The 22,069-nt window shown below is 40.9% G+C and overlaps 1 protein-coding gene and 1 long non-coding RNA gene across 2 annotated transcripts in view; one reads left to right on the top strand and one right to left on the bottom strand.

Moving 5' to 3' along the window:
• LOC138669750 (myosin-binding protein H-like) overlaps window positions 1–22,069 on the top strand; it is a 208,450-nt gene that overhangs the window by 93,281 nt on the left and 93,100 nt on the right. The window contains exons 2-3 of the mRNA XM_069756474.1: window positions 1,939–2,073; window positions 4,751–4,918. Of these exons, the coding sequence (XP_069612575.1) occupies window positions 1,939–2,073; window positions 4,751–4,918 (303 nt within the window). The remainder of the gene's footprint in view (window positions 1–1,938; window positions 2,074–4,750; window positions 4,919–22,069) is intronic.
• LOC138669752 (uncharacterized) lies at window positions 1,042–12,328 on the bottom strand. Its single transcript, XR_011319224.1, has 3 exons — window positions 12,318–12,328; window positions 1,303–1,347; window positions 1,042–1,171 (listed from the first exon to the last, which is right to left on the bottom strand). It is a non-coding gene; the product is annotated as an uncharacterized lncRNA (long non-coding RNA).

Raw genomic sequence — 22,069 nt, 5'->3', positions numbered from 1 at the left:
CTGCATTTATCACCCACTCCTGGTTTTGGCTTACAAATACTGATGTAAAATACTGACCAAATACTGATAGTGTGACTGCAGCCTTTGTGTTACCTGTGATGTAATAAATTTGTACTCTTGTATTCCTTATAACCTTACACTGAAGGCGGTAGAATGTCATTTAAGTAATTTCAGTACATATAATGACAATTTAAAATATTTTATTGTGATGGCAGTAGATTATCTATTAACACATAATTTCCTTTTGTTTAATAAAGAATATTTTTTGCAAACAGAAGGAGCCCCAATGGGGTCTAGGTTCTCACCATCTCTAGCAACTTTTCTGTTTCCTGGTGGGAAAATGTCACATTTAATCTGACATTATCCCTTTCAGTTAGTTGATGTGGTATGGCCGCTATGTCGATGACATCCTCGATGACATGGCAGCCATACCAAATTTAATTAAATTTCTGAATATGAATTATGTCAATTTGAAATTCACTGCTTTGTGTTCCAATAAAATTATACAATTTCAAGACATTGAATTGCCAGGTAATGTGGATTTGGGAGTGGTTCACACAGCTATGTTTAGGAAACCAGTTTGTGGCAATACTTTATTGTGAGCAGACAGCTGGCACCCAGATCACACCATAAAGGCAAATCCGCATTGTGAATTTTTGAGAGCAAAACACATTTGTTCAAGGGAAATTACTTTTGAAAAGGAAAGAGTAATCATTAAAAATAGGCTAAAAAAGATACAGGATCTAGGAATAATTAAATTGTTCCATCATAAATGTAAAAAATATGAATAGAGGAAATATTTTACAAAAGACCAAATAAAGAAAAGACAAATAATTACCTACTTTTAGCAGGCCTTATAATGCTAGTTTCAAATAATTAAGAAAATATTTTCTAAATATGTTCCTTTTTTATATCAGGGCGAAAAAATAAATAGCATTGTAGAAAAACATGCTTTCCCCTGGTTTATACATTGGAAAAACTGCAAATAAGACATGGTTGACACAATAAAGGATTTTTAAAATGGTGGTAAAAACTGTATCATATGCCCTCATGATGAAAAGAAAAAATCCATAACATTACCTAATGAAGAACATTATATAGATAAAGTTATAAATTGTGACATCCATCATTTGGTATACTGTGTAGAATTGGTTGCTGGGTATTGGGTGCACTACAAGAAAAATGAGTAAAGAGTGTCAGAACATATTTATAACATCTAAAAGATAATAACATTGATTCTGGAGTGACTAATCATTTTATAGAGGTACATGAAGGTTGTATAAAAGGACTTATATGACTTACATGCTATGGTGTTGAACGAGTAATATGTCCAGAAAGAGGCAGACACTGAAAGAAAAAAGTTTTTTTTAAGGGAAATTTCTAGATCCTTAAAATGAATACCAAATAGCCCAATGGCTTTAATTTTTGTAATGACACAACATTTTTGTATTGATACTATAAAATTGATGAAATATTCTTGTATATAATGTTTTTCATGTACCGTATATAATATGAATTGCGTTATATACTGTATGTCAGAAACATCTTAGTGGATACCGAATAAAGAAATATTTTTAAATTTTATAAGTGGTTGTACTTGCTTTTTCCTACACCACTTTTCTCCTCTTGTATTTGTTGGCTAACAGAGCAAGCAGGTCCCACCCGATAAGTGGAGTCTGATATATATGCACAGTGGTGAGTTCATTTCAACTATATATTTTTACTACCGTGACTTGATTGGTTGATATAGGCAAGTATACATATTTTACCTGGCACTTAAAATAAAAAAATATATATATTTGGGCACTACCCTGGTAAAATGACTGACAATTTTCCTTATTACTTGTTTCTATTGTCGCACATCATTATACTTGGTACTAAAAATATTTGTGAGCTTTTCTTTTTTCATTTGACCAGATGTCCTTACTTTATTTTCAGAACCACCCAGCGCACCTGAAAATTTGTCAGTGGATGTAATTGAGGCTACCTCGATATCTCTAAGATGGAAAACTCCTGAAACCGAAGGAACTTTTGCTATAGACGGATATTTGATTGAGTACCAAAAGGAGGGCAGTAAGTCTAAAGAAATGTTTTCAATTAGTAATTTATTACCAGATGTAGTTTAGTCATGTGCCATAACAATATCTGATTCTAAAATCTGTCATAGTGCTAAAATTCCTTTAAATAATGTTGTGTTTTTGCATAACACACAATAATTATTTTATTTAACACAATGGTCTATTCTAATGGTGAATTCCCACACCACAGATTATGCAACAGTAAGACTGAGGCTACATGGCAATTTTGGCTCTGGCACATTTCACGCTGCCAAAGATCTTCATTAGTGATGGGCGAGCATGCTTGGCACTGCTCGATACTCAATCGAGTTATGGAGTGCCCGATCAAGTTTCGAATAGTGGCAAGTATCACAAGGTCCTCGTGTCCCCATAAGAAGCCCTGCGCTGCACTTAATATCCCTGGCTGAGAGCGCAGGTACTCCTCTGTCAGCTGAACTCTTTGTTAGTACTCTAGCATTTTTCCAGAAAGAGATCTTCAACTCACAAAGAATCTGGCTGACAGAGGCGTTCATGTGCTCCAAGCAGGGGAATACCCGGAGTGATGAAGTGACCCCTGTTACAGCTAGGGGGCACTGGGTTTGCTCCTCGGGATATGCATGGAGGCGTATCTATGGTTATAATGATGGTGAAACAGTGACTGGCAGAGTTGTAAATTGCCGATATGTGTCGTAGAGGGAGTCTGCGCTGCAAGCCTTAAGTAATGTTGTTTTTATGGGACCTGTAGTCCCACAAGTGTTTGTATAATTGTGAAGGGAGGCTTACAGTGCTAGTTATGAGAGCTGGGCTGGTCAAACTAGCCACACACACCTCCCATCTATAGGAGTGGTTACAACTACATAATGTGACCATGGTGTGGTCACATGGTCTGTAGTGGTTCCTGTGTATTCACTTGAATGTTCTCTGTAATGGAGACTGTGTAGATCCTGGACGGCTTGTCTGTTGGAAGGTCCTGAGTGTGGACTGGATCCCTGAATAGTGCACTGTGAGGCTGTGGATCTGAAGACCTGTGTGTCGGGAGATCCTGGGAGTAGGATTGGATCCCTGTTAAGCGCACTGAGAGACTTGTGTGATGGACAGTCCCAGGTGGGGATGGACGTCCTGAACAGCACACACAGTGGCATGTGTTGGAAGTCCTGGGAGTAGGATTCCTGAAGAGCACATGGGAATGGAGTGTACGCAGAGTCTGCAACTGCACAGCACTGGGGGAGTAACAGCCCGTCTGAGGATCTGGACTATCAGGTGGTCTAGTGAGCAAGGCATTGTCCGGGATGGTGATCCCAGGTCGACAGCTTCCCTAAGAGAGAGAGGACTGACAGGAGTCAGTGTTTGGAGCAGGAGCTCCTGGAAGGTAACCCAGAGCATGGGGAACTGTGTGCACTGACAGGGGGGTCAGTAATGAACTGTGTGGTCTCCCTCGGTAACTGGATGAAGTGAGGTCCAGCGTGTTTAGAGACTACGAATCAATGTCATGTGTTCTATATGACTAGAGAAATTGATACGGCGTACGGACACCCCCCCAGGAACTAGTCAAGGAGGGCTGGCGGGTGTAGTATGTAAACTGTGAGTTAAAGCCGTATATGAAATATCTAAGTTAAAGCTGCAACTTAATGTCACCGGTTGGTGCATATTGTGTTCTATGAAGTTTATAATGAGCTGTGCATAACCCGATTAATGACTGCATAATAAACCGCATGAGCTGTTTTTGTGAGAAAAACGTGCCTGTGTGACTGAGTCCCGTTGCTAAGCGAGTGTCTCCCAACACATGCAGTAAGCGCTATCTCACACCGGCTTCAGTGCGGCACGCGGATCGAGTTTCCCATTCACTTCTATTATGGTAATCTCACTACTCAAGTCGAGCACATCCGGCAATCTCAATTCGAGCACCCAGCACTCAAGTATTTCAGTACTCAATCAACACTAATCTTTATGTGTCACTGCTAGATTTCAATGTAATGCAGGTGAATAGGGTCATATTGCAATACTTAAGGTACTGTGACCACAACAAGCAAGTCACTAGAAATCCACCTGGGTCTGTCTTTTTGCATCTTACTTGTTGCAAGCAATTTATTAATAACTGTTTTATCTTTTTTAGCCAGAGTGCCAGTTCATCAAAGCTTTTATGCAAGAAAAATTACTCAAGAAGCTTTGAAAAGTTGCACAATTTTTGCATAACTCAGAGTTTGGTGCTTTTACTCCAGTATTACCCAGCTGTTCCAAATTGGGTGTAGTTGAAGCCGGACGGATATGCAATGAGGCCATCCTGCCATAGCTCTTTTAATTCATGATGAGCTGTGCCATACCTTATGCCAAAAACCTTACTCCAGCAGTATTTGACTGTGGTTACATTTTTAGTGGGGTGAATGGAGACACTAGTCAGACACCTGTCAGATGCTCCTGATTCATGAAGAGGAGTTTCCGCCGCAGAAATAAATTAAAAACCCATGTGCATTTTTTAGCTGGGCATTTTCTGAGTCTGTTGAATGTCTATGGTGAAAATGTACACCACAGATCAGTTAATGCTGAGTAAAGAAAAAAAATACTGCGTGAATGTGATTTCTATAAATCCTATCCACTTTACGGGAACAGTAAGATGCTGCTATTTTGACGTGCCAAAAACTCAACAAAAGCTCATCGTGGGGACACAGCATAATTGTCTTTGTATTTTCTTTCAGGTACAGAGTGGGTGTCTGTGAACAAAGAGCCCAGTATTTCTACTCATTACAAAATTACAAATTTGACTACTGGTGACAAGATATTTGTTCGGGTCAAAGCCGTTAGTAAGGCTGGAAACAGTGATCCAACAGCTCTGGAGCACGCAGTTCTAATTCGAGAAATAGTAGGTAAGAAAATTTGTATCTTAGATATTTATACATAGAAGCCGCATATTCTTCAATTGCGTTTCCATGTTAAGGTGCAAACAGCAAAGTATCCCGGTCCAGAGATACACTTAAAGTCAAGATAAAAAGAAGAGCACAGCACTCCAACTTCAGCCATCATTTTTTACATACCAGGCATGCAACGTTTGACCCTCAACCCTTTGCTGGACAAAGACCGTTGAGGTTGAAAAATTGCATTGCGTGGTGAATAAAACACTTTAGATGAAGTTGGAGTGCTGTAGACTTTTTTTCTTGAAATCTGGAAAACCTATTTGCTATGGGGTTTGCACAATCCACTATATAATTGCAATCAAAGTGATTCTATCTCCATTGTAAATTAAGTTTCTTAGCAAATTCACCAACTTTCTGGTGTTGATGGTGTTTGCCATAAACCAAACAAACAAGAACTTAAATAGCTCAATAAAACAACTAATAAAAACAAGAGTATGGTGGTTTCTCTAAACATAACTGGTTTCTCTAAATTCAGGAAAATTCTTTTACTGATACTGAAGGTTCAACTCCTTCGTGGCCAGTGTCTTTAGTACTTAGTAGAGCACACTTAAGTTGTGATGACTTGCTGCAAACACGATGAGTATTCCATACACAGCTTTTTGGCAGTGTTCCTAAGGAATCTTAGCGCATTCATTGTAGGCAATGGCATCCAGTTCACTTATGGTTTTGGGTTTGTATGTTGCAAGCTTCTTCAAATCCTGTCAGAGATTTTCCATGGAGTTCAAGTCAAGCAACGGTGGCGCCCACGCCAGACTCTTGCAGGACTTGTTCTGAAACCAGGCAATGGTGGACTTTGAGATATACATTGTTCTTTTAGGCTCTCCAATAACTCCCAAGCTTCTGCTTCTTTACAGAAAGCATGACGTTTTCGCCTAGCTTTTCCTGTTATTAATTGATTTTGCTCCTTTCTAGTGCTAGAAAATGCAAAACACCATCATTTGTCATGTTTTACAGTAGGCAGGGTGTTCTTTTCAATGCATGCTTCAATCTTACTTCTCTAGATAATAGCGCTGATTCATAGACCCAAAAAGATAGTTTTGTTTCATCATTCCATAAAACAGAATAACAAATTATCTTTGGCTTTGTATCAAAAAGCTTGGCACTCAAAATTGCTTGTAGAAAATAAAGTCATTTATTTTACATCTGGACAAACAGATCAGCAGTAGATCGTTTCTTGCTAAACGTTTTCGGTCCTTTGTGGACCTTCCTCTGAGCAAGTTTATCTGGAGCGTAGGATCTGGACTTATAAGCAGATGTATACCCTCAGTGTCTCAGCACGCCACCAGTGCTCCCGGCAACAGAACGCACACAGTGTGGACACACAGCATGCCCAAGCAGCTTATTCTGCTCACAGTCACCAGTCTCCATCACTGCCTCTGAAATTTGCCTCCACATATATTTCCAAATATACTCATACATCTGTATAGTCCAAATATAAGAAAAAAGATGAGGGCACTCACCGGTCTTCTTGAAATGCAAAACTTTTATTGGTAACACATCCAGATAAAATTCATGGCCGGGAACGATGGAGCCGAAGCTCTTGTGAGCAGGGGAGAACGAGGACGACGGCCGTTTCGCGCTGTACTTGCCCGTAGAAGCGCAAGTACAGCGCGAAACAGCCGTCGTCCTCGTTCTTCCCTGCTCACAAGAGCTTCGGCTCCATCGTTCCCGGCCATGAATTTTATCTGGATGTGTTACCAATAAAAGTTTTGCATTTCAAGAAGACCGGTGAGTGCCCTCATCTTTTTTCTTATATTTGGACTATACAGTTGGTTTTTCTCCTGTTTTTTGAGGAGCACCCGAGGTCAGAAATGCCATGGCTGTCTTTACCGCTGCCAAGCACCTAGTATGAGGTAGCAGTCTGGTCATAACCTCCGTACTAGAGACTGTGCCGCCCTGCTTGTTCTGTTTTTGTTGGAATACTCATACATCTGCTTATAAGTCCAGATCCTACGCGCCAGATAAACTTGCTCTGAGGAAGGTCCACAAAGGACCGAAAATGTTTAGCAAGAAACGAGCTACCGCTGATCTGTTTGTCCAGATGTAAAATAAATTACTTTATTTTCTACAAGCAATTTTGAGTGCCAAGCTTTTTGATACATTTCATTTAAGGGGCTGGAAACCCTACTTGAGCAGCTCTACTCACAAATTTATAGAGTGCTCTGTAACTTGTTCTTGCTTTCTTTGGCTTTGACCTGTCACCAGGTGAAAAGTGGATGTTTTGATTTTATTGTATTCTGGCAGCTAAAGTTTTTGGGTCTTTTTTGTGCAAATTTGTATGCTCTTTACTAGGTGCATAGCTCTCAGGTTAATAATTCACAGCAGCCTAAAGCATGCCCCCAGTTAATCATGTGCACAAGGTCCCCTTTGTAGATATCATAAAATTTAGTAAGTTACTAAGTACAAAGACTCATATCTCTTGAACTCTATTGCGAATTGTTAAAAAACATACAGTGGGTATGGAAACCATTCATACCTCTTTACATTTTTCACTCTTTGTTTCATTGCAGAAATTTGGTAAATTCAAAAAAGTTCATTTTTTTCTCTTTAATATACACTCTGCACCCTATCTTGACTGAAAAACGCAGAAATGTAGTAATTTTTTCAAATTTATTACAAAAGAAAAACTGAAATATCATATGATCATAAGTATTCAGACCCTTTGCTCGGTATTGAGTAGAAGCACACTTTTGAGCTAGTACAGCCATGAATTTTCTTTGGAATGATGGAACAAGTTTTTCACACCTGGATTTGGGGATCCCTTGCCATTCTTCCTTGCAGATCCTCTCCAGTTCCGTCAGGTTGGATGGTGAAAGTTGGTGGACATTTTCAGGTCTCTCCAGAGATGCTCAATTGGGTTTAGGTCAGGGCTCTGGCTGGGCCAGTCAAGAATGGTCACAGAGTTGTTCTGAAGCCACCCCTTTGTTATTTTAGCTGTGTGCTTAGGGTCATGGTCTTGGTGGAAGGTGAACCTTCGGCCAAGTCTGAGGCCCAGAGCACTCTGGAAGAGGTTTTCATCCAGGATATATCTGTACTTGGCCACATTCATGTTTCCTTCAATGTCAACCTGTCGTCCTGTCCCTGCAGCTGAAAAACACCCCCATAGCATGATGCTGCCACCACCATGTTTCACTGTTGGGGTTGTATTGAGCAGGTGATGAGCAGTGCCTGGTTTTCTCCACACATACCGCTTAGAATTATCATCAAAAAGGTCTATCTTCGTCTTATCAAACCAGAGAATCTTATTTATTTTAGTCTGGGAGTCTTTCGCATGTTTTTTAGCAAACTCTATGCGGGCTTTTCATATGTCTTGCACTGAGGAGATGCTTCCGTCTGGCCACTCTGCCCAACTGGTTGAGGACTTCATTGATAGTTGACTTTGTGGAACTTTGTCCCATCTCCTTACTGCATCTCTGGAACTCAGCCACAGTGATGTTGGGGTTCTTCCTTACCTCTCTCACCAAGGCTCTTCTCCCATAATTGCTCAGTTTGGCTGGTCGTCCAGGTCAACGAAAGCTTATGGTATCCCAAACTTCTTCCATTTAAGGATTATGGAGGACACCGTGCTCTTAGAAACCTTGAGTACTGTAGAAATTCTGTTGTAATCTTGGGCAGATGTGTGCCTTGCCACAATTCTGTCTCTGAGCTCCTTGGCCAGTTCCTTTGACCTCATGATTCTCATTTGGTCTGACATGCACTGTGAGCTGTGAGGTCTTATATAGACAGGAGAGTGCCTTTCCAGATCAAGTCCCATCAGTTTAATTAAATGCAGCTGGATTCCAATGAAGGAGTAGAACCATCTCAAGGAGCATCACAAGGAAATGGACAGCATGTGACTTAAGTATGAGTGTCTGAGAAAAGGGGCTGAATACTTATGACCAAGTGATATTTCAGTTTTTCTTTTTTATTACATTTGCAAAAAAATCTACATTTCAGTTTTTTTCAGTCAAGATGGGGTGCAGAGTTTACATTAATATGAAAAATTTACCAAATGGCTGAAATGAAACAAAGAGTGAAAAACCCCCATAAGTGACCCCATTTTACCATTTAAACCTATCAATGAATTCACACAGGGGTGCGGTGATGATATTGACACCATAGGTGTGTCACAAACTTATACAATTGCGCAGTGAAGAAAAAATAATTTACATTTGTACTACCAAGATTGTGTGCTAGCCCCAAGTTTTACATTTTCACACTGGGAAATGGGTAAAGATGGTACCAGAATTTGTCCCACAATTTCTGCTGAATGTAGAAATACCCCATATGTGGCTGTATAGTACTACTTAGCCATACGGAGGGACTCGAGAGGGATGGAGCACTATTTGCCTCCTGGAGCGAAAATTGTCCTAGACTAGTTTGCGGATTCCATATAAAGAGCCCCTATGTGCTAGAAAAGCAGAATCCCCCCCTCAAGTGACCCCATTTTGGAAATTATAACCCTTTGGGAATTTATCTACAGATGTAGTGAGGATTTTAACTCCATGGCTGTTTTCCAGAAACAGGCAGCAGTGGATGTTGCTGAGTGAAAATTTCAAACTGCCGTTGTAGTGACCAGTAAGTTGTAGTGACCAGTACATTATGCTCAGCTCATTCTTCTGAAGACACGCTGTTAGGCGTCGGGATTCTCCCACTGTGCGGGATAGATCCCAAGCATTGCCTGGTGCTGTGATTTCCCATTCAGCTCTGGCCGAGGCGGGTGCTGCTCAGCACAGACTTCAGTCCCAGCATCTTGCTCAGGCTTGTAGTATACACGTGGTTACTGCTGGCTTTCCAGCCAAGTCTATGGGAACCAATGATATTCTGGTGCAGCCCTCCGCTCCGGAATCTAAGTCCAGAGATCACCTTACTGAGCTTGTCCGTGATGTGGCATCTTCTCATTGGTGGTCAGACATTACCTGCCCTGGTGATGTGGCGACTCCGGATTGTCCCGCAGATGATGTCACGGCCGGCTGGGCGAGAGTGTTTGGGGTGGAGCCTTGTGTATAAAAGGCACCCAGCGGCGCACACGAGTGCGCTAGTATCACTTATGTGTGGTGTTTGTGAGAGGATACTCTACCACTCTTTTTGCTCGTGTCACTCTTTACACTGAGAGTTCTTACATTGGCAGGTAGGGTTAGGACTGGGTAGCTACCTCTTAGCTTAGCATCGTTTCCTACATGTGTGCGGTTAGCACAGTTGAGTTATAGAGCAAGTCCAACCCTCAGGCTACACTTCTCAGGGAAAGCGTCAGGTCTTTGCACCTGGCATCACATGAGCTCTTCCTCTGGCTCAGCATCTGCTTCAACCTTGTGTGCGATTGACACAGTTTAGTTGCAGAGCGAGCGCAATCCACGTGCTTCCATCCCTGTGACGTTCAACAGGGTATAGTTTTCAGCAGTCTGAGTGCAGTACCTCTCAGTGAAATAACTGAGCTTGGTACTTTGTATTCTGTTCATACTGTGTGGAGTTAACGCAGTCGGAATAAGGTTAACGCTTGCAGCTTCGTTCCGCCATTGTTCACACTAGCAGCAGTTATACATCTCTGCATGGTGGAATCTGAGCTGCGACTGCACTTTCATTTATATTTTTTAGTGCAATCCGCCAACCCTAACACATGCACCTGTAAATTATGCGGGCTCTCAGCACTACAGAAATCACAAACGTGGGCGCTAAATGTTGTTTAGGCACACTGGGGCTCTCAATGGAGGGGGCATTTGGATTTGGGAGCTTGATAATTTGCTGAAAGTCTTTTGGGGAGCGAGGAGCCATTTCACTTTTCCAAAGCCTTTGTGCTACCAGTAACGTGGAAGCCCTTATATTTTTGTTAACAGATGACGGACCTGAGTGGGGACTTTTTTTTGTGGATTGAGTTGAAGTTTTATTGGGAACATTTTAATAATATTTGGGATCACATTTTTCTGGCACTCTAAGCTGAGCACTTTGGGGTTTAAATCTAAATCTCTGAGTGACATCACAGATGAAACCCTCGAGGGATCTATTCACTATAATGAGGCAGAAGATTTACAATGGACTCAATATGGCATCTGTTCAGCGGTGTCCTTTTCAGAAGTGCTCAAAACTGTGCCATCCTAAAAAGATGGATGCTGCCGGAGCACAGGTCCTATGGCCTCCACAGTGACTCTTATCTGCCTGATTATAGAAAAATTTCCGCCGGGGGTTCTGTCTGAATCACGTATTTCAGAGATTTACATGGAAACCCCGATGTAAGCGCTCAGCAGAGAGCACAGGATAAATGTACTCCAAGACTTACTACAATCTTTGGGTGGTAGAATGAAAAAATCAACAGTAGGTGAAGAATTGGTTTTATTTATTTTTTACACCATTCTTCGTGCAGTATAAGTGATTAGGCGACTTTATTCTTCGGATCGGTGCAATTACAGCGATACCAGATTTATATCGGGTTTTTATGTTTGGCTGCTCTCACACTAAAAGACGTTTTTTGATTGTGAAAACTAGTTTTTGCACCACCATATTTTGAGAGCTAAAATTTTTTCATATTTCGGCGGCAGAGTCATGTGAGGGCTTTTTTTTTGTGGGATTAGCTGACGTTTCTATTGGTACCATTTTCGGGAACATGACATTTTTTGATCGCTTTCTATTCTGATTTTTGGGAGACAGAATGAACAAAAAGCAGCAATTCAGGAATTGCTTTTTTTTTTTTTAAATACCATTCCCCTTGTAGTAAAATTGGTAAGACAGCCTTATTGTTCTGGTCAGTTCGATTACAGTGAAACCTCATTTATATTTTTTTTAATGTTTTCACGCTTTTACACAATAAAAAGTATTTTACAGAAAAAATAATTATTTTTGCATCGCTTTATTCTGAGAGCTATAACTTTTTTAAATTTTCCGTTGATGAGCTGTATAGCAGCTTGTTTTTTGCGGGACAAGATGACGTTTTCAATGGTACCATTTCTGTTTACATCTATCTTTTTTTCCGTGTTTTATTGCACTTTTTGTTCGGCAGTATGATGATAAAGTATTGTTTTTTGCCTCATTTTCGTTACGGTATGCACTGCAGGGGTTAACTAGTGGAACAGTTTTATAGAGCAGGTCGTTACGGACACAGCGATACCAAAATTTTTTTATTTTATTAATTTTTTTTATTTACATGAATCAATGTATTTATTGGAAAAATATTTTTTTTTTCTTTATTGAGGGATTTTTTAAAATTTTTTGCTTTCTTGGCCTTTTTTCAGAGAATATGAATGATAACAGCAAAACTTTTTCTCCACTCATGATTAGTGGTTGAGTGAAACCATTTATTGTCAAAGTACTGTTTTTTCTCTTTTTAAATCATAATAACAACTCAAAACATTCAAATGACCATGAACAAAAGTTCACATACCCCAATTCTTATTACCGTGTATTGCCTCGTCTAACATCAATGACAGCTTGAAGTCTTTTGTGGTAGTTGTGGATGAGGTTCTTTATTTTCTCAGATTATAAATCTTCCTACTCTTCTTGTAGATATACTGCGGGAATGCACCTCCGGTAGAGCAGTATATGCATGGCGCATATCGGGAAGGGGTTAATGAGTGCAGAAATTTGCAGCATCAAAAACTCACTGAACGCTCAGTGTGGGAGCATAAAGCTATGTGCACATGTGAGGGAGGGACAGGGTGGTAGTCTTGGCTGAGGTAAAAGTCTCTTGCACACACTGACCTCCCATCACATACAAATCACAGGTCTCTGTTCTGTTACCTGTCACGTTCTCCAGCTCCCTCTCAGGACTTTCTGCACTGCAGTGCATATTCTTTCCATCATCAGCATCAGGGTGGACATTAGGCAATTTCTCCTTTGTCCCTGTCTTTCCTTCTCTGTCACTAAGCACACTTCCAGGACGGACCGAGTTCTCCGGTTTCTCAGCATCATCTCTGCTCAGTCCTGCTTCAGTAGGGGAACCTGTAAGCCATTTCGCCCCGGTCTCGAGTATATCCACCCACGAAACAAGCTGCCACATTCTGAGTGAGCTGCCCATACTGCTTAGTCTTCTTCTCGCAACTGCAGACCCACTTACTTTGCACTGTCAGCACTTCTCCTGGTGTTACTCCCTGATAAGGCCCTGACCCAGAACACTGTATGACTGGGCTCTTATCTTCAATGTTACGGAGCCAACTGCCCTGTCAGGGCGCTCCCGCCCAACTGATTCAAATTCCAGATGTTTCCCAGGTTAATGGTCATTAGCTTCTCCCATTTAACTATTTACAAGCTGAGTATCACTCCACCCCCATCTAGTGGGCCAACTAGGGTACTACGCTCTCCCTATATGTATTAGAAACCATACATTACAATACTTCAAAGCATACAGAAAATCATATAATGGACATAAATAAACATTAACCCTTTCATAACCTTGGGATTTTTCGTTTTTCCGTGTTCGTTTTTCACTTCCTTCCCAGAGCCATACCTTTTTTATTTTTCCATCAATATGGCCATGTGAGGGCTTATTTTTTGTGAAACAAGTTGTACTTTTGAACGACATCATTGGTTTTAGCATGTTGTGTACTAGAAAATGGGAAAAATTCCAAGTGCGGTGAAATTGCAAAAAAGTGCAATCCCACACTTGTATTTTGTTTGTCTTCTTTGCTAAGTTCACTAAATGCTAAAACTGACCTGCCATTATGATTCTCCAGGTCATTATGAGTTCATAGACACTTAACATGTCTAGGTTCTCTTTTATCTAGGTGGTGAAAAAAAATCCAAACTGCGCCATTTTCCGATACCCGCAGCGTCTCCATTTTTCGTGATCTGGGGTCAGGTGAGGGCTTATTTTTTGTGTGCCAAGCTGGAGTTTTTAATGATACCATTTTGGTGCAGATATGTTCTTTTGATCGCCCGCTATTACATTTTAATGCAATGTCACGGCGACCAAAAAAACCTAATTTTGGCGTTTCAAATTTTTTTCTCGCTACGCCATTTAGTGATCAGGTTAATCCTTTTTTTTATTGATAGATCGGGCAATTCTGAATGTGGCGATACCAAATATGTGTAAGTTTAATTTTTTTTATTGATTTATTTTGAATGGGGCGAAAGGGGGGTGATTTAAACTTTTATATTTTTTTTTATTTTTTTAACTTTTTTTAACTTTTTTTTTTAACTTTTGCCATGCTTTAATAGACTCCATGAGAGGCTAGAATCTGGCACCACTCGATTGGCTCATCAGATGCCGAGATCGGCTCATCATCAGATCGCTGCTTCTGATGCATCGTTGACCCCTGATCATGTGATGGGGGTCGGCGATGCGTTCATTTCATGTCTGGAAGCGCCAGTTAAATGCCGCTGTCAGCGTTTGACAGAGGCATTTAACTAGTTAATAGCGGCGGCTGAATCGCGATTTCACCCGTCGCTATTGCGGGCACATGTCGGCTGTTCAAAACATGTCCCGGCTTTGATGCGGGCTCATCGTCGGAGCCCTGCATCAAAACGGGGGATCTGACCTCGGACGTACTATCTCGTCCGAGGTCAGAAAGGGGTTAAATATACATAAAATATTTCATGACTTTAGTCAACCCCCTTACGCACACACTATTTGGTGAGTTTTTTACATCAGTATTTGTAAGTCAAAACCATGTGTCAAACAGTCAGAAGAAAAGTATAACAGAAACACGTGCACCACTGCTGCATTTTTCACCCACTCCTTATTTTGGCTTGGCAATAGTTATGTAAAAAACTCTCCAAATACTCAACGTGTGCACGTGCCTTAGGCTATGTGCACACAATGATCTTTTGGTGCTTTTTTGGTTTTGTGTATTTCTACTGCATTACAGCTCCAACAAAGTGGATGGGATTTATAGAAATCTCATGCGCACTGTGCTTTTTAACTCAGCGTGAAATCACTCCCAGTGTATGTTTCAACTCCGCTTCAAGTCAATTTCTCTTGCCAGTATGCCAAGTTTTCTGTTCGGAATTTCCACTTAGGACTCATTCCCACTTGCTTATAACGGTAGTGTAGCGGCGCTAGTGAAAAAAAGCATAAAAAAGCAGCCAGTATAGCCCTTAACCACACAGGGCGGAGAAAAACTCTATTAAATACAATAAAAAATTATACCTGCATCATTCCCACTTGCGATGCATTCGGATGAGTGAAATCATGTAAAAAAATTGGATTGCACTTGTCCCAATGTTTCTCTATGGGGCTGCTGACATCTGTGATTAGTTTCTCATGCCGATTTGGCATACGAAAACAATCGCAGCATGCTTCGATTGCATCGGAGAATCGGATTGCACGCACTCATAGAAGTTTATGGGTGCGTGAGAAACATCGCAATGCAATCGGATATCACCCGAATGCAGTGTGATTCCGTCCGATGCCGGTAAAAGAGGAGATGGAGTAATTCATTTCTCCCATCTCCTCCGCATCTATGCTCCGGTACTCGCAGCAGAGCTGGAGCTGAGAGTCATTAGCATATTGCATACGATGCTCTCACACGGGATGTGAATTGCTAGTGGGACCCCGGTCTTAGACTTGCATTAGTGAGGAAATTCCACAGGTAAAAAACGCATATGTTCTTTTACTGCATTTCCACATCGGAAAGGCATGTAATGCAAACGTAAGATGTCAATAAAGTTGTCAAAGCCAAACAGCAGGAATTATCAAAAACAAAGCAGCTATTTTTAAAGCATGACACATCAAGAGACAAAAAGCGCAGTATCAAAAACACATTAAAAGTGCATGTTAAAAAATGCACACAAAAACGTAATGAAAAATGGAAATAACCTAATTTAAATAATGGGTGCAGAAGTGTTGCTGAAATTCAACAGTAAAAGAAACTCACCAAAAGCTCATCATGGAAACGTAGCCGTAGACAGACAGACTGCCATATAAATCGTGTGAGGATCTCATCACAATCCTCAGGCGATGTCAGCGCTCTACAGGGGCCCCGCAATGAACTGATAGTGGGGGTAATCCTTGAGTGTATCCCTCCGCCGCTGCCAGGAGAGAGGTCACTTACATTCCCATGCAGCATTGCCATAAAGCGAGAGAATGAACTAAGGTAACCTCTTTAGCGATGCACTGCAGGAGCATTATCTCCTGTCAGTGCATCATGGGAGGCTTATAGATGCGCCATTTCTGGGACAGCTGAGAGCTGGTACTTGTAGTCGGGGGCAGCAAATATCCATAGCCCCTCTCTAGGCCTGCAGCCCGCAGCTGTCTGCAAAGCCTTTCTGGCTATAAATTATAGGGGAACCCCATGTCATTTTTTGGGGGGTCCCCCTATTTTGATAGCCAGTAAAGGCTAAATATACAGCTGCGGGCTGATATTCATAGCCTGGAAAATTCCATGGGTATTCACCCCTTCCCAGGCTATAAACATCGGCCCAAAGTTACTGGCTTTCCCACTCTAAACTTGAAAATTGCACGGGAGCCCACACAATTTTTTTTTCCTTTTTTTAAAAAAAAATTAAACAGATATTGCGTTTAAGGTCGGGGTCACACTTGCAAGAAACTCGCACAAGTCTCGCACCTCCATACCCAGCACTGCCGCCTCGGTCCCAGTGCCGGCGGCAGTGCCGGGTATTGAGGTGCGAGACTCGTGCGAGTTTCTCGCAAGTGTGACCCCGGCCAAAGCAGATTTTGTGTGTGTGTGTGTCTTTATTTAACTCTTTATGTACCATTTTATTATGTTTATTACTAAACATCGATCTTGGTATTATCTATCTGTCTATAGATAGATAGATCTATAGATAGATAGATAGAAAGATAGATAGACAGACAGAGAGATAGATAGATCAATCTATAGATCTATCTATCTATCTATCTATAGATCTATCTATATCTATAGATCTATCTATCTATAGATCTATCTATCTGTGTGTGTAAACATTATTCTTCAACGGAGTATGTAAATAAAGAGGTTGGACAAGAAATGACATTACAGTTCTTTTTTTTGTTCAATAATAGATCTTTAGCTTTCAAATCTGCATGAAAAATAGGCATCAAATCCACACCTGCGTTTTCTGGCAAGAGAGGATGAATCTGCACAGAAAATTCCACAGGCAAATCTGCAACGTGTGCACATACCCTTATAACTTCCTAACAAAAAAAAAATTATGTTTCCAAAATTATGCTGATGTAAAGTAGACATGTGAGAAATGTTTTTCTTAAATATTTTGTGTGACACCACTCTTTGATTTAAGGGCACAAAAATTAAACGTTTGAAAATTGCAAAATATTCAAAATTTTTGCCAAATTTCAGTTTTTTTCATAGATAAATGCAAGTCTTATCGAAGAAATGTTACCACCACCATGAAGTACAATATGTCACAAAAAAACATTTTAAGATTTAGTGGGATACGTTAAAGCGTTCTAGAACTATAACCTCATAAAATGACAGTGGTCAGAATTGAAAAAAGGTCAAAATTGGCTCGGTCACTGAGGGGTTAAACACATCCAATTGTGGAACTTATTCTTATTCCAAGATCTATAGATTAAAATGTTGATTAAAATTTACTTTGTTTGTGGGAAAATACCTTTACTAGTTTAACAGCTACTTAGTCCATTTTGGCCTTAATGACCAAACCATGTTTTTAAAACCTGACATGTGTCACTGGTAATAATGGTATTATGGTATGCTTCAACATATCCCAGTGATTCTGAGATTTTGGGTTTTTTTGTGACACATTGTATTTTGAGTTTTTGCTGGAGATTTTTATGAAAATAGCTGATATTTTCTGAATATGTAGAAAAATGTTCAATTTTCAAACTTTGAGTGCTCGTTCCCCTTTAATCAGATAGTCATACCACACAAAAAAGTTAATAAACAATATTTCCCAAAATGTCTAATTTACGTATGTTAGCATCATTTTTCTTATTTCCTCTTATTTTACTAGAATCTTAGAAGGGTTAAAATGTAGCAACAATAGTTCACTTTTTTCAAGGAAATGTACAAGTTTTGTTTTTTTATGGACCTATTCAGTTTTGAAGTGACTCTTATGGTATGGGCTCCTGTGTACCTGCTGAATTTTGACATAGGAAGCTGCCAGCAGTATTTTTCTTGAATTATCTTCTTTGACGTCTTTCTGGATGTTTTTTTTTTTTTTTTTTACCTGTATGTATAAAGAAGTATAAAGAAGTGAGCAGCTTCAAAAGGAAAGCCACTGATTTCAAGGCGTGACATTTAAAAGAAGCTGAAAAAAACGGAACATATACTTAGCAAATCATTTTGATATTGCAGTGCATACAGTGTGGTAATTCTTTTTAGCATTTCTCGGTGCTTTTTCAAGTTCCTGAGCAGACCCACCTGAAAAGGACAATGTGTGCATATACAGTACCTTAAAGGGAACCTGTCACGCCCAAAATTGATGTCTTCAAAGGGAGATTTGTAGTTAAAGCTCTGCACTGCCGCTAAGATGAATTTCAGGAGAGTATAGTTGATTCACAGTGGTTTTATTTAACGCGTTTCAGGGGTCTCATGCCCCCTTAATCAGGAAATACCATTGGTATTTCCTGATAAAGGGGGCATGAGACCCCTGAAATGCTGGTATTTCCTGATGAAGGGGGCATGAGACCCCTGAAACGCGTTGAATAAAACCACTGTGAATCAACTATTCTCTTCTGAAATTCATCTTAGCGGCAGCGCAGAACTTTAACTACAGATCTCCCTTTGAAGACATTATTTTCTCTGGTCGGTGAAGACCTGTTGATCTGCAGCAGCCGCTATCTATATGCTCTAATCTCATCCTAACCAGGTGAGCAAATTTGGTGTATATTCTCATCTGTGTAACGTGGATAAGACCCTATTGCGCTCTTTGTCTCACCATTGTTTTGCAATAGTCCCCAAAATCGAAGGAGAGCTAAGCCCAAAAGAGGTTAGATTATACTCACCCAGGGACGGTCCCGGTCCGGTCCGATGGGTGTCGCGGTCTTCTTCATCAGATGACGTCCTCTTCTTGTCTTCACGCTGCAGCTCCGGCGCAGGCGTACTTGAGGGCAGAGCAAAGTACTGCAGAGCGCAGGCGCCGGGCTTCTCTGACCTTTCCCGACGCCTGCGCACTGCAGTACTTTTGCCCTCAACAGAGCAGACAAAGTACGCCTGCGCTGGAACCACAGCATGATGACAAGAGGATGTCATCGTAAGAAGATGGGAGGCCCCGGACCGGACTGCGACGCCCATCGGACCGGGACTGCCCCTGTGTGAGTATAATCTATCCTCTTTTTCTCATCATTTAGGATACATCGGGGGCTTATCTAGAGCATTACAGAATGCTGTAGATAAGCCCCTGATGCCGGTGGGCTTAGCTCACCTTCGATTTTGGGGGTGACAGGTTCCCTTTAAGGGGACTATATACTGAAAAAGTCCCAAAAGTGATACCATTTTAAAAATATACCCATCAAATTATTGAAAACTGTTTTCAGGTAATTTGTTAGTTTCTGTGAAGCACTTGCAGGGCTAACACAATATAAGAGTAATGGGAGAAAGTGGATCCCATAATTTGTTACGCAATTTCTCTTAAATTTGGCAATATTACATATGTGATCAAGAACACATTTGGAATGTGAGCACATGGCAGGGCTTGTAAGGGAAGGAGCGCTATTTGATTTTTGAAGTACAAATAAATTGCAGAAGTCATGTTGTCTTTACAATGTCCATGAGGTGCCAAAACAGAGGAAATCGCCAACACGTGACCCCCATTTTGGAAAATAAACCACTTAAGTTATTCATCTTGGAACTTGATGAGAATTTTGAACCCATATGTGCTTCACAGAATTTGATAGCACTGGGTTTCGAAAACTAGAATTAATATTTTTTCACACTATTGCTTTAGCCCCACATTTATTTTTGCAAAAGGTACCGGTAATAGAAGAAAATTGATTACACAATCTGCCATGCAATTTCTTATGAAAGTGGCTATACCCTATATGAGCTTGAACACTACTATTGAGGCACATGGAAGGGCTTAGGAGGCAAGCAGCGCCATTTGGATTTTTGCATTCAAATTTTGTTTGGATAGATTTTGATGGCCAATAGCAGACCCTGAGGTGCCAAAGTAGCAACATTTCCTCATAAATTACCCCATTTTCAAAACTACAATGCTTAAGTAAGTTATCTAGGAGGTATGGTGATTTTCAACCTATAAATGCCTCATAGACTTTTGTACCATGTATCTGGTCACAGGAGAATCAACGCATCAGGTTCGGAGCCTTCAACTGGCCATGGCTGCCAAGAAAACACATCCACAGGAAAGTTAATATGCACTCAGAACAGAAGCAGGGATTTACAGTGAGATTTAATCAGCTAACAGCAGCATTCAGTGCCGATTACTGCCTTTAGAAATAGTTGCTGGCTGTGTAACACAGCCTGCATCTGCATTGAGTGGATCAGGATCAATTCCGAATTATGGTGCGAGAAGTGGTTGAGGGCAGAGGTGACCAGAGACAGAAGTGGATCCCTGAGCAAAATCAGTTTGTGGATCCTTTGCGTTCTAATATTGTGTCCCTGACAGAAGCTGCTTTATGCTTTGGAGTTGGAAATGAGCCCTCTTACCTCTTGCACCTTTTTGCGGATGCACAGGTCACACAGGCTGCACCAATGGTCTATCCGCTCCGAGTGAGGGGTTTTCTTCCAGCTCTCATTGCCATTGTTCATCTCAATAGGCTGTTGAATGTTGCTACTGCATTATTCCTGGCTTTAGCCAGTATTTTTTTCTTAACTTTATATAATAACCCCTGATCAGATCAAGGCCATAGTTTAATTACTTTTGTGGGTGGAGAACCTTATATTTTGTTAAATAAACATATGTGATGATAGAAGGTCAGATGTGGGTACTGATTCAGGTTTATTTATTTATTTATAGCGTTTTTGGCAGCTTATGAATAGTCCCATTAGCCACTGCTTGCGCTTGCTGTTATCAGTTGAATGCAACTCTGAAAATTCTCCCCTGCAATCACTGATCGTATCACGATCAGGAGGGAATGATGAGAGCTATCTTCTGCACCCGGCGCCGGGGAACAGTACGAACCGAACAGTACCGCTGCTTTCCAGGCGATGGTATGTGTGGTACTCCAAAAGTATTGCACACACAAACACTGATATCTCCGGTACTGGTTTTTCCGGTACCGGAAATATCAGAACGCGTGAAAGAGCCCTTAATCTCACTGCAGAGCTGTGTGTGATTATACCTGACACATCTGCAGGTTCCTCTCACCTTCTGCTTCCAACTCATTGGCAGCCAGTGTGGCAGTATTGTTGCAATACAGCAGTGCTCAGAGAGTTTAAAAAAACGTGTTTGCAAGAAGACAAAGTTCAGTTCTACTGTTCTGTGTTAATTAAATGTATCCCACTGGTAATGTCTCCTTTTATTTAAAATAAGCTCTGGATGCAGATTCTCATGCAGATCAGTTTCTGGTTCACAGTTCTTAAAACCTCAGCGGATATCCCTAGTCTAAGACATCAGATTGCAGATCTCAAGGTATCATTTTATTCAGCTCCCTATGAGCTACAGAGGGGGAAATAAGTATTTGATCCCTTGCTGATTTTGTAAGTTTGCCCACTGACAAAGACATGAACAGTCTGAATGAATTTTAACATTGAGAGATAGAATATAAAAAATAAAATCCAGAAACACCGGATTACGTACCGGTAATGCTCTTTTATAGAGCCACGACAGCACCCACTTGAGAGAGGGGATCCGCCCCTAGGAACAGGAAACCCTATGGAGAGAATAAAAGGGGCGGTCCCCCTCGCTCCCACAGTTGGGTTTACAGAGATTGCGAGGAACCGCCCACCAGACTTTAGTAGGTCATTCAATATCATCGTTTATAACTAGTTAACTTAAGCATGGCTAACTACAAGAACCAAACACCCTTAACCGTGCTCCTAATAAAAAACCTATAAGGGTGGGAAGTGAAGGGGTGCTGTCGTGGCTCTATAAAAGAGCATTACCGGTACGTAATCCGGTGTTTTCTCTTCGCCACGACAGCACCCACTTGAGAGACTTTCAGAGATAGTCATTTGGGAGGGATCACCGTGTTAAGGACTGATCTACCGAAGGATAAGTCAGATGAGGCAGATAGATCTAATCTATAGTGATTATAGAAGGAAGTAGGCGAAGACCAGGTTGCGGCCTTACATAACTGTTCTATCGGAACCTCCGCTC

The sequence above is a fragment of the Ranitomeya imitator genome, chromosome 3 (genome assembly GCF_032444005.1).
Source record: "Ranitomeya imitator isolate aRanImi1 chromosome 3, aRanImi1.pri, whole genome shotgun sequence".
Classification (NCBI taxonomy): Eukaryota; Metazoa; Chordata; class Amphibia; order Anura; family Dendrobatidae; genus Ranitomeya; species Ranitomeya imitator.
Note: the sequence above shows the minus strand (reverse complement) of the source record. Positions and strands in the feature narration are given on the sequence as shown.